The 12,559-nt window shown below is 36.7% G+C and overlaps 1 protein-coding gene across 1 annotated transcript in view; it reads left to right on the forward strand.

Annotated features, from left to right (window-relative positions):
- LOC104986728 (ATP-binding cassette sub-family A member 3-like) overlaps nt 1-12,559 on the forward strand; it is a 238,467-nt gene that overhangs the window by 120,673 nt on the left and 105,235 nt on the right. Inside the window, exons 16-18 of the mRNA XM_010837414.1 lie at nt 600-698; nt 3,066-3,219; nt 4,896-5,196. Coding sequence (XP_010835716.1) covers nt 600-698; nt 3,066-3,219; nt 4,896-5,196 — 554 coding nt within the window. The remainder of the gene's footprint in view (nt 1-599; nt 699-3,065; nt 3,220-4,895; nt 5,197-12,559) is intronic.

Genomic DNA, 12,559 nt, shown 5'->3' on the forward strand with positions numbered 1-12,559 from the left:
GAGGATCAGCCCTGGGATGTCTTTGGAAGGAATGATGCTAAAGCTGAAACTCTAGTACTTTGGCCACCTCATGCGAAGAGTTGACTCATTGGAAAAGATTCTGATGCTGGGAGGGATTGAGGGCAAGAGGAGAAGGGGATGACAGAGGATGAGATGGCTGGATGGCATCACCGACTCAATGGACACGAGTTTGGGTGAACTCTGGGAGTTGGTGATGGACAGGGAGACCTGGCATGCTGCAGTTCATGGGGTTGCGAAGAGTTGGACATGACTGAGTGACTGAACTGAACTGAACTGAATATTTACACTAAGAGGATATATCTCAGATTATGCATTTTTACCACAAAAATAAAAAATAATAAAAAGGATGGGAGGAAATTATGGGAGGTGATGGGTATGTCTATGGCTTTGGTGGTGATAGTTTCATGCATGTATATTCCAGGAATATTCTACATTCCTGATTTATCACCAACCATGGAAACTATGATAAGCATTGCAGTGAAGGATAAGCTACATTTTTCCCCCACTGTTGAAGGTAACAAAAATATTAACGTGAAAATCACCTTCCGAGTACTAGCTCCTTCTCCTTCTTCTCCTAGGTTTAAAGCTCTATTTACTGAAATGGAAGACAGACAGGAAGAGCTGGGTATTGCTAGCTTTGGTATCTCCATCACTACCATGGAAGAGGTTTTCATTAGGTAAGTAATGATGCATGGGAGCAAGAGAGCAGAAAAAAAATTTTTCTTGAAAATCAGATTTCATTTTGAAAGCAAGACCCATCATGTGTGGAGCTAGAATAATTGAAGTAGTAATGGATTGTTAGCTATGGTTATCTTCTATGAATCACAAACATATCAGTTTACATACCTTGCTCGCCTGATGTGCTGAGGCTGCTGTGACTCATGGAACTAGAGTGAGAATATCAGTTCAGAGAATTAGGAATCAGGATACTCAATGCAAAAAAGTGAGACTATGAAACTGCACAAAAAACTAAATCCAGGTACTGAATACCCAGGGCAGAGGAATATTTCATAAGATTATTAGAAACTTTGGGATTACAATTGAATGTCTGTGTATTTTGTGTGTAGAATTGTTAGTACTGGCCTAGAGCAGAGAGAGAAGACAGAAGAAGCAAGAACTACAATCTCATAGCTTCCCGAATGAAAACCACAATCACAGAAAACTAATGAAAATGACCACATGGATTTTTTTATCATAGGGGACTGAAATGTAAAAGCAGGAAGTCAAGAAGTACCTGGAGCAACAGGCAAGTTTGGCCTTGGAGTACAAAATGAAGAAGAGCAAAAGCTAACAGAATTTTGCCAAAAGAACAAACTGGTCACAGCAAGCATTCTCTTCCAACAACACAAGTGATGACTCCACACGTGGATATCACTAGGTGGTTAATACTGAAATCAGATGGATTATCTACTTTGCAGCAGAAGATGGAGAAATTATACACAGTCAGCAAAAATAAGACTGGGAGCTGACTCTGGATCAGATCATTATTGCAAAATTCAAGCTTAAATTGAAGAAAGTAAGGAAAACCAAAGACTATTCAGGTATGACCTAAACCAAATCACTTATGATTACAGTGAAGGTGACAAATAGATTTAAGGGATTAGATCTGGTAGGCAGAGTACCTGAAGAACAATGGACGGAGGTTTGTGACATTGTACAGGAGGAGGTGACCAAAACCATCCCAAAGAAAAAGAAATGCAAGAAGACAAAGTGGTTTTCTGAGGAGGGCTTATAAATAGCTGAGAAAAGAATAGAAATGAAAGACAAAGGAGAAAGGGAAAGACACCTAACTGAATGTGGTATTCCAAAGAATTGCAAGGAAAGATAAGAAAGTCTTCTTAAGTGAACATCGCAAAGAAAGAGAGGAAAACAATAGAATGGGAATGACTAGAGATCTCTTCAGAAAATTAGAGATACCAAGGGGAAATTTTCATGCAAAAATGGTCACAATAAAAGACAGAAACAGAAGCAGAACAAATTAAGAAGAGGTGGCAAGAATATACAGTAAATATACAAAAAAGGTCTTAATGACTTGAATAATCATTTTGGTGTGGTCACTCACCTAGAGTCAGACATCCCGGAGTGTGAAGTAAAGTCGATCTTAGGAAGCATTACCTCGAACAAAGCTAGTGGAATTGATGGAAAATCCTAAAAGATGGTGCTGTTATAGTGCTGCACTCAATATGCCAGCAAATCTGGAAAACTCAGCAGTTGCCACAGGACTGGAAAAGGTCAGTTTTCATTCCAATCCAAAAGAAAGGCAATGCCACAGAATGCTCAAACTATCGCACAATTGTTCTCATCTCTCATGCTAGCAAAGTAATGCTCAAAATTCTCCAAGTCAGACTTTAACAGTATGTGAACCATGAACTTCCAGATGTCCAAGCTGGGTTTACAAAAGGCAGAGGAACCAGAGATCAAATTGCCAACATCTATTGGATCATAGAAAAAACAAGAGAGTTCCAGAAAAACATCTACTTCTGCTTTATTGACTATGCCAAAACCTTTGACTGTGTGGATCACAACAAACTATGGAAAATTCTTAAAGAGATGGGAATACCAGATGACCTTACCTGTCTCCTGAGAAACCAGTATGCAAGTCAAGCAACAGTAAAAACAAGACATGGAAAAACAGGCTGGTTCCAAATTGGGAAAGGAGTACATCAAGGCTGTATATTGTCACTCTGCTTATATAACTTATATGCAGAGTACATGATGCAAAATGCTGGGCTGGATGAAGCACAAGCTGGAATCAAGATTTCCAGGAGAATTATCAATAACCTCAGATATGCAGATGACACCACCCTTATGGCAGAAAGTGAAGACCTAAAGAACCTCTTTAGTTTAATATTTTTGAAATAAGCTTAGAAGCATTATGAAAATAAAACTGCTGTATATTATTAATATCAGTCTTTACAGAGTTAACAACTTCTAGCCAGTGATTTTTTAAAAATTTTGACTCAATTTTTGAAAATTTTATGATGAACTATGTATTTAGAAACCACCATTCTGGTTAAAATAATTTTCTTTTTCTATGTGTGTAGGGTCAGTCAATCGAATAATCAGATTTTGCAGACCCTAAAAAATGAAGATGAAAGTGAAGACACAAATCAAAATATGAATGTCCCTAGAAATTTTGAGAGATCATATGCTTCCTCCAACTTGAATGAGCGCTCTAATATTACATTAAATACTGGGGTGAGCAACTTCACTAAGAATATAATATTTGTATATATTTATATGGAATAAAAATTATAATATTTCATTTTAATATTGAATTAAAAGTAGAGTTTGAGTTCTTAGCCAAAGAAATTGAGGTAAGGAGTAGTATGTAAATCAGTTCAGTTTTTTAATTCAAAAGTAAAATATGATAGTAGGAATTAGATTTTTACTCTTCCCATTATTCTTCAGAGTCACTTATCACAGTTTTGAATTGTTAGTCCACTCAGAGTTGAGAAAGTTTCTTATAAAACTTATCACTATTCATGTACATAAAACTATTTAAATTTATGAATTGAAATGAATTGATATTTCCTAGTGAACTATTTCGGAGAAGGCAACGGCACCCCACTCCAGCACTCTTGCCTGGAAAATCCCATGGACGGAGGAGCCTGGTAGGCTGCAGTCCATGGGGTCGTGAAGAGTCGGACACGACTGAGCGACTTTACTTTCACTTTTCACTTTCATGCATTGAAGAAGGAGATGGCAACCCACTCCAGTGTTCTTGCCTGGAGAATCCCAGGGACGGGGAAGCCTGGTAGGCTGCCATCTTTGGGGTCGCAGAGAGAGTCGGACACGACTGAAGCGACTTAGCAGCAGCAGCAGCAGTGAACTATTTACTTCCAATTCAGTATCTTTCTTCATTACCATGGGAAATTTTATTGGACTGACAAGCATTTCTTTCCCTGTTCTCTTAACTAAATACTCTCTATAGTGTTCCCCCAAAACACGAGGGATTCTGATGTGGAAGATATATTTCTCAGAGTTGCCCATAAGCATACTTTCACTGAAGGGGCTGATGAGACAGTTGTGAACCAGAGTTAATATTGTGCAACTAGCGTGTGGAATTCTGAACCAGAGAGAACTGGAATTCCTGCTCTATTCACTAGTTATTTGACTTTAAACAAATTATTTAACATATCTGTGCTTTAATTTAATTCTCTGTGAGACATTTTAATGAGTTAACACCAAGTAAAATATGACCTTTGGAATGTTTGCCATGAATTGGATACTTTAAAATATAATTTTCCTCTTCTCCCTGCTTGCACATTTCTGCTATATCACTCTTCCTTATTTCCCCCTTCTTATAAAGATGCAGACAATGAAAGATTTGCAGAATAGTGTAGAAAAATTGATTCTTATATTAATATATTCTGTCATCCTAGAAATATATCTAATAACCCATCTTTTAAAAGTCAGAAAACAATGTGAGAAAGAATCCTTCTTAACTTTACCTTATTTCCAGTCAGTGACAACATCTAAATGCTAGTTGTTTCATTCGGAAAATACTGATTGATGGGACTTCTCTGGTGGTCATTGGCTAAGAATTTGGAAATATTACGATTTAATATTGGCTAAGAAAGATAGATGTGATGTTGCTCTGGTCAGAGACACTATGAATGTGTTAGTGATCCTTTTGAGGTTTTCAGTGTAATTAGATGGAAGCATTAATCCTTGCATTCAACACATATACAAATAAGAAGTCTTGTTTGTCACCTAGTCAGTGAACTATGGTTATGTCCTTTCTGTTCAAGGGTATATTTATAAACTTATATACATCCTCTATCATAAGATTAAAAATATTAATGAATTTCATTAAATGTTGTGACCATTGTGAGGCTGTAATGCCATCTTCTGTCCTTCTGTCTTGTCAGTGGACTCTTTACAGTCAGCAGTTCTTTGCCATGTTCATGAAAAGAGCAATGTTCTCTTGGCGCAACTGGAATTTGATCTTGCTGCAGATACTAGCACTCCTAGGTATTTTTTATTTTTTGATGAGCGATGTGGAGCTTTCAATAGGTGAAGAAGATCTTGACAGAGAAATGGATCTGGAACAGTATGGTCAAACAATTGTACCCTTCTCAATTTCTGGAAATTCTGAGTTTACTACGAATTTCGTAAAAAATCTTGAGATCTTGCTAAAGGCTAAGAAACAGAAACTTCACGAAGTAAAAGGTAAGCCTCTTTCCAAAAAAAAGACTGCTAGTAGATAAAGACCTGATTGTGTTCTTCCAAAAAAAGGTCTTAACTGGAATATTTAGTTACTTGCTATTTTTTTTTTCTGATAGTCTCATAAAGACAACTAAACCAGATGCAAGAACAATCAGTTGAAATTATTGGCTACAAAAGTTAATTATTAATGGAAGTGCTGGAGTATGGGTCATCTACCAGCCATTTCCTACACCTTCCAAGTGAAAGTGAGTGAGAGTCGCTCAGTTGTGTCCGACTCTTTGTGACCCTATGGACTACACAGTCCATGGAATTCTCTAGGCCAGAATACTGGAATGGATAGCCTTTCACTTCTCCAGGGGGTCTTCCCAACCCAGGGATCAAACCCAGGTCTCCTGCATTGCAGGCAGATACTTTACCAACTGAGCTGTCAAGGAAGCCCTCACCTTCTAAGGAATGGACTCAAGTACCAGAATATTTTCTTTTGTGAAATGTAGCACAGAATTTCACATAAAACCAGTCTTACAGTGTGGTATGATGGTCCTAAATCCTGAAAGACTCCTCATAAGGTATGTATCTAGATTGGCCATATCTAAAAATGGGTAAACAGGTATGGCTGAAAGCTTTATGGGCAGGCTACTCAAAACTTATTTACATGTAAAGTAGTAATAGTAACTGATTATATGTACCAAACACATACTTTTGGCAAGAACTTTTCTAAGTATTTGCATTGTCTATTTCTATAACAATAATATGTGCTAAAGTTGGGGACACTAAGGTTTGGAGATGTTAAGTGAGCCACTCCATTTCATGCATCTAGTATGTATTAGAGCAAGGATTAGATTTTAAGGGATTGTAATATTAACTCACACTACACTAGATCATCCCAGTAAGAGGCAAGTCTGTCCTTTTACAGGATTGACCATTTCCTTCCAGGTAATTCATTTGTGTTTCCTTCATCTGCTATCTGGTTAACAGTGTTACTTCATGTTAATATATAACCTATGCAGTTTAGCAGGTTTATCTTTTAGGTTCTATTGTGAGAGGTGAAAGTGCATTCAGAGATGTTGGTTAATTCTACCATTATCTTGATTGTATGTTGATAAACATCATAGGTTGGGTGGCATAAAGCCTGTCAGTAAATCATACATTTTTTTCTCCTCCATTACTGGATGACTAAATGAACACTTATTAATCAAAAATGACACAGTTGTTTAGAAGAGAAGAGGGAAGAGAGAGAGAAAATGAATTTACCTGATTTAAAATGTTGTTCTTTTTCACTACATTATATTGTTGATACAAAAATTAAAAGACTATATTTCAGAGATATATTAATAAGAATCAAATTAAATCTACCTTCTTGTTAGTCCTTTTACCATCTTTCTGTGCTGTGGTTAGTCATTCAGTCATGTCCAACTCTTTGTGACCCCATGGACTGTAGCCTGCCATGCTCCTCTGTCCATGGGGATTCTCCAGGCAAGAATACTGAAGTGGGTTGCCATGCCCTTCTCCAGGGGATCTTCCCAACCCAGGGATTGAACCTAGGTCTCCCATACTGCAGGCAGATTCTTTACTGCCTGAACCACTGGAGAAGCCCTAGCATCTTGCTGTTGTCTTAATTAAAAATTATTTGAGCAGCTCTTTGAGAAAATTAGTAGGCTAAGAAGCCTCAAATTCTTGTTCTACATACACAAAAATAAACTCAAAATGGATTAAAGATCTAAACATAAGACCAGAAACTATAAAACTCCTAGAGGAGAACATAGGCAAAACACTCTCTGACATAAATCACAGCAGGATACTCTATGACCCACCTCTCAGAATATTGGAAATAAAAGCCAAAATAAACAAATTGGACCTAATTTAAAATTAAAAGCTTCTGCACAACAAAGGAAACTATAAGCAAGGTGAAAAGACAGCCTTCAGAATGGGAGAAAATAATATCAAACAAAGCAACTGACAAAGAACTAATCTCAAAAATATAGAAGCAACTCCTGCAGCTCAATACCAGAAAAATAAACGACCTAATCAAAAAATGGTCCAAAGAACTAAACAGACATTTCTCCAAAGAAGACATACAGATGGCTAACAAACACATGAAAAGATGCTCAACATCACTCATTATCAGAGAAATGCAAATCAAAACCGCAGTGAGGTACCATTTCACGCCAGTGAGAATGGCTGCAATCCAAAAGTCTACAAACAATAAATGCTGGAGAGGGTGTGGAGAAAAGGGAATAAACACTCTTACACTGTTGGTGGGAATGCAAACTAGTACAGTCACTATGGGGAACAGTGTGGAGATTCCTTAAAAAACTGGAAATAGAACTGCCTTATGACCCAGCAATCCCACTGCTGGGCATACACACTGAGGAAACCAGAATTGAAAGAGACACGTGTACCCCAATGTTCATTGCAGTATTGTTTATAATAGCCCCATGGAAGCAACCTAGATGTCCATCAGCAGATGAATGGATAAGAAAGCTGTGGTACATATACACAATGGAGTATTACTCAGCCATATATAGTGAAGAGATGAAGGAAAAACATATACATAGGCCCAGGGGATATATATGCCCAGAAATGTTCTGAGAAAAATTAAACCTTTATGTCAGACAGATTAGTAAATTCTCTCTCTGCTGAGATACAATCTGCAAAGACTAGCAACTTTTTTCAAATCCCAGATGTCCAAAAAAAAAAAAAAAATCACATGCTATACAAATAAACAGAAACATGCTCCATTCAACCAACTCTAAAGAAACACTAGCTTTGGATTTATGGGACAAAGACTTTAACTCTTAAATATGTTCACTGCTGCTGCTGCTGCTAAGTCGCTTCAGTCGTGTCCAACTCTTCACGACCCCATGGACTGCAGCCTACCAGGCTCCTCCATCCATGAGTTTTTCTAGGCAAAAGTACTTGAGTGGGGTGCCATTGCCTTCTCCAAAATATGTTCACTAAGTTAAAAGAAACATGAGCAAAATATTGAAGTAAGTCAAGAAAGCCAAGAATATCAACAAAGACAAATTTTTAAAAGAACCAAACAAAAATTCTGAAGCTAAAAAATACAAAACTGAATTGAAAACTTCACCATAGGAATTCATCAGCAGACTTGAGCAGGAAGACGAACAGTCAGCAAATGTGAAGACATACTATTTGAAGCTCTTGAGTTTGAGGAGCAGAAAAAGGGTGGGGGGAAAGGAGAAAACTGAACAGAATCTAATGAAATTATCATACGATATAAAACAAACCAAGCTACACATTCTGAAAATCCTAGAGGCAAAAAAGAAAGGGATAGAGAACTTACTTGAAAAAGCAAAGCTGAAAATTTTCCAAAGTTGAGAAAAGACTTGGATACGCTAATACAAGCAGCTCAATGGACTCCATGTAGGACAACCAGAGAGACATCCACAGTGAGACACATTATAATCAAACTGTTGAAAAACAAAGAATCTTGAAAGCAACAAGAGAAAAACAATCATGTACAAGAGATCCTTAATGAGATTATAAAAAATTTTCTCAGTTAAACCCTTGCGGGTCAGAAGGCAGTGGGATGATATATTTAATGAAAGCTTAAAAAATGGTCAACCAAGAAGTCTATATTTAGTAAAACTGCACTTCAAAAAATGAGATATTCAGAGATAAAAAGTGAGGGAGTTCATTATGAAATCTACCCTAAAAGGAAATTTAAAGATTCTTCTTCAAAGTGATACGAAAGGACACTGGACAGTAACTCAAAGCCATATGAAAATAAAAATTCTAGAGTAAAGCTAAATACATGGATAAAAGTAAAAACCAATATTATTACAATTTTGGTTTATAATCATACCTTTTTTTTTAAACAGGATTTGAAAGACAAAAGAATAAAAAGTAACTGTAATCGCTAAAATCTGGTGTTAAAAGTAAAGTTCAATACTGCAAAGAATAATATTGCATAGGAACCTGGGATGTTAGGTCCATGAATCAAGGTAAACTGGGTGTTGTCAAGCAGGAGATGGCAAAAGTGAACATCAACATCTTAGGAATCAGTGAACTAAAATGGGCGTGAATGGGTAAATTTAATTCAGTTGACTGTTATATCTACTATTGTGGGCAAGAATCCCTAAGAAATGGAGGAGCCCTCATAGCCAACAAAAGAGTCCAAAATGCAGTACTTCGGTGCAGTCTCAAAGACATCAGAATGATCTTGGTTTCATTTCCAAGACAAACCATTCAATATTATAGTAATCCAAATATATGCCCCAACAACTAATGTCAAAGAAGCTAAAGTTGAATGATTCTGTGAAGAACTAAAAGACCCTCTAGAATTAACACCAAAAAGGATTCCTTTTCATCATAGGGGTTTGGGATGCAAAACGAAGAAGTTAAGAGATAACTGGAGTAACAGGTAAGTTTGGCCTTGGAATACAAAATGAGGTAGAGCAAAGTCTGACAGAGTTTTGTGAAGAGAAATGCACTGGTCATAGCAAGCACTCTCTTTCAACAAAACAAGAGACAACTCTACATACAGACATCACCAGATAGTCAACACTGAAATTAGACTGATTATATTCTTTGCAGCTGAAGACGGAGAAGCTCTATGCAGTCAGCAAAAACAAGACCTGGAGCTGACTGTGGCTCAGAGCATCAGCTACTTATTGAAAAATTCAGACTCAAATTGAAGACAGTAGGGAAAACCACTAGTCCATTCAGATATGACCTAAATCAGATCCCTATGGTTATACAGTGAAGATGATGAATATATTCAACAAATTAGAAATGGTAGACAGAGTACCTTAAGAACTATAGGTGAAGGTTTGTAACACTATACAGGAACTGGTGACACCACCAAGGAAAAGAAATTCAGCAAGGCACAATGGTTGTCTGAGGAGGCCTTGCAAATAGCTGAGAATAGAAGAGAAGTGAAGCAAAGGAGAAAAGGAAAGATATGCCCAACTGAATGCAGAGTTCCAGAGGATAGCAAGAAGAGATAAGAAAGCCTTCTTAAGTGAACAATGCAAAGAAATAGAGAAAAGCAATAGAATGGGAAGGACTAGAGATCTCTTTAAGTAAATTGGAGATATCAGTGGAGCACTTCATGCAAAGATGAACACAATAAAAGACAGAAATGGCGAGGAGCTAAGAGAAGCAGAAGAGATTAAGGAGAAGTGAAAAGAATACACAGAAGAACTATTAAAAAAAAGGGGGGGGGTCTTAATAACCTGGATAACAATGATGGCTCACTAACCTAGAGCCAGACATCCTGGAGCGTGGAGTTAAGGGACCTTAGGTAGCATCACTATAAACAAAACCAGTGGAGGTGATGGAATTCTAGCTGAGCTATTTAAAATCCTAAAAGATGATGGTGTCAAAGTGTTGCACTCAATATGTCAGAAAATTTGGAAAACTCAGCAATGGCCAAAGGACTGAAAAAGGTCAGTTTTCATTCCAATCCCAAAGAAAGGCAATGCCAAAGAATATTCAAACTACCATACAATTGTGCTCATTTCACACGCTATAAGCTAATGCCCAAAATCCTTCAAGCTGGGCTTCAACAGTTCGTGAACCAAGAAATTCCAGATGTACAAGCTGGATTTAGAAAAGGCAAAGGAACCAAAGATCAAATTGCCAACATCCACTGGATCATAGGAAAAGCAGGGTAGTTCCAAAAAGCATCTACTTCTGCTTCATTGACTACACTAAGCCTTTGACTGTGTGGGTCACAATAAATTGTGAAAAATTCTTAAAAAATAGGAATACCATACCACTTTACCTGTCTCTTGAGAAACCTGTATGCAGGAAAGAAGCAACAGTTAGAACCAGACATGAAACAATACACTGATTCAAATTTAGAAAAGTTATACATCAAGGCTGTATATTGTTACCCTGCTTATTTAACTTATATGCAGAGTACATTGTGCAAAATGCCAAACTTTATTCCACAAGCTGGAATCAAGATTACTGGGAGAAATATCAACAACCTCAGACATGCATATGATAGCACTGTAATTGCAGAAAGTTAAGAGTAACTAATAAGGGTGAAAGAGGAGAGTGAAAAAACTGGCTTAAAATTAAGCAATTCACTAAGATTGTGGCATCCTGTCCCATCACATTATGGCAGATAGAGGGAGAAAAAGTGGAAGCAGTGGCAGATTTTAATTTATTGGGCAAGGAAACATATATGTTGTAAGTGAGAGGATAAGAAAAGATACTCCATGCAAATAGTAAGCAAAAGAGAGCAGAATGAGTTGCACCAATATCAGGTAAAGTAGACTCTAAACCAAAAAGTGTTATAAGACTAAGACACAAAGAGGATGTAATATAAAAGGATATCTATAGCAATTATAAACATAGCACCAAATATCCTAAATATGTGAGGCAAACATTGACACAATGGAGAAATAAACACTATACAATAATAATCAGAAACTTCAGTATCATATTTTTAAACAGTAAATAGAACACTAAGACAGAAGAGCCACAAGGACAGAGAGACCATGAACAATGCCATAAATCAACCAGACTTGACAGACATAAAAGGACACTTCCCTCAACAAACAGCAGAATACGCATTTTTCTTGCGTGCACAAGAAAGATTCTTTAGGATAGACCATATGCTAGGCCACAGAATAAATTTTAATAAACTTAAAAAATGGAAATCCTACAAAGTGTGCTTTCTGATCACAACTGAATGAAACTAGATAAGAATAGCAGGAAGAAAACTGGAAAATAACAAATGTGGAAATGCAAAAAATAATGTTCAACTACCATTAGGTCAAATAAGAAATAACAAGAGAAATTAGAAAATGTTAATACTTTGAGACAAATGAAAATGAAAATATATCACATTAAGGAATGTGGCAAAAGCAGTGTGAGATGCTTATATTAAAAGAAGAAAACTGACAACCTAGAAGGACGGGATGGAGCTGGGGGTGGGAGGGAGGCTCATGAGGGAGGGGACATATGTATACATTTTGCTGATTTGCATTGTTGTACAGCAGAAACCAACAGAACATTGTCAAGCAGTTATCTTCGAATTAAAAATAAATTTAAAAAAAAGAACACTATCAAAGCAACCACCTAACTTTACAACTTAAGAAACTAGAAAAAGAAGAATAACTAAACCCAAGGCTAACAGGAAGAATAAATAATAAAAACTAGGGCAGATATGAATGAAATAAAGAATAGAAACACAATAGAGAAAATGAACATAATTGAGTTGTTTCTTTGAAAAGATCAATATATTTGAGAAAAATTTACAGAGTGACAAGGATAAAAGAGAAGACTCAAATTACTAAACCAGAAATGAAAGAGGGAATACGATTTCTGATTTTACGTAGGAGAACCTAGATAAAATCGACAAAATCCAAGAAGTGCACAAAACTGAATC

Source organism: Bison bison, unplaced genomic scaffold (genome assembly GCF_000754665.1).
Source record: "Bison bison bison isolate TAMUID 2011002044 unplaced genomic scaffold, Bison_UMD1.0 scf7180017864072, whole genome shotgun sequence".
Taxonomy (NCBI): Eukaryota; Metazoa; Chordata; class Mammalia; order Artiodactyla; family Bovidae; genus Bison; species Bison bison.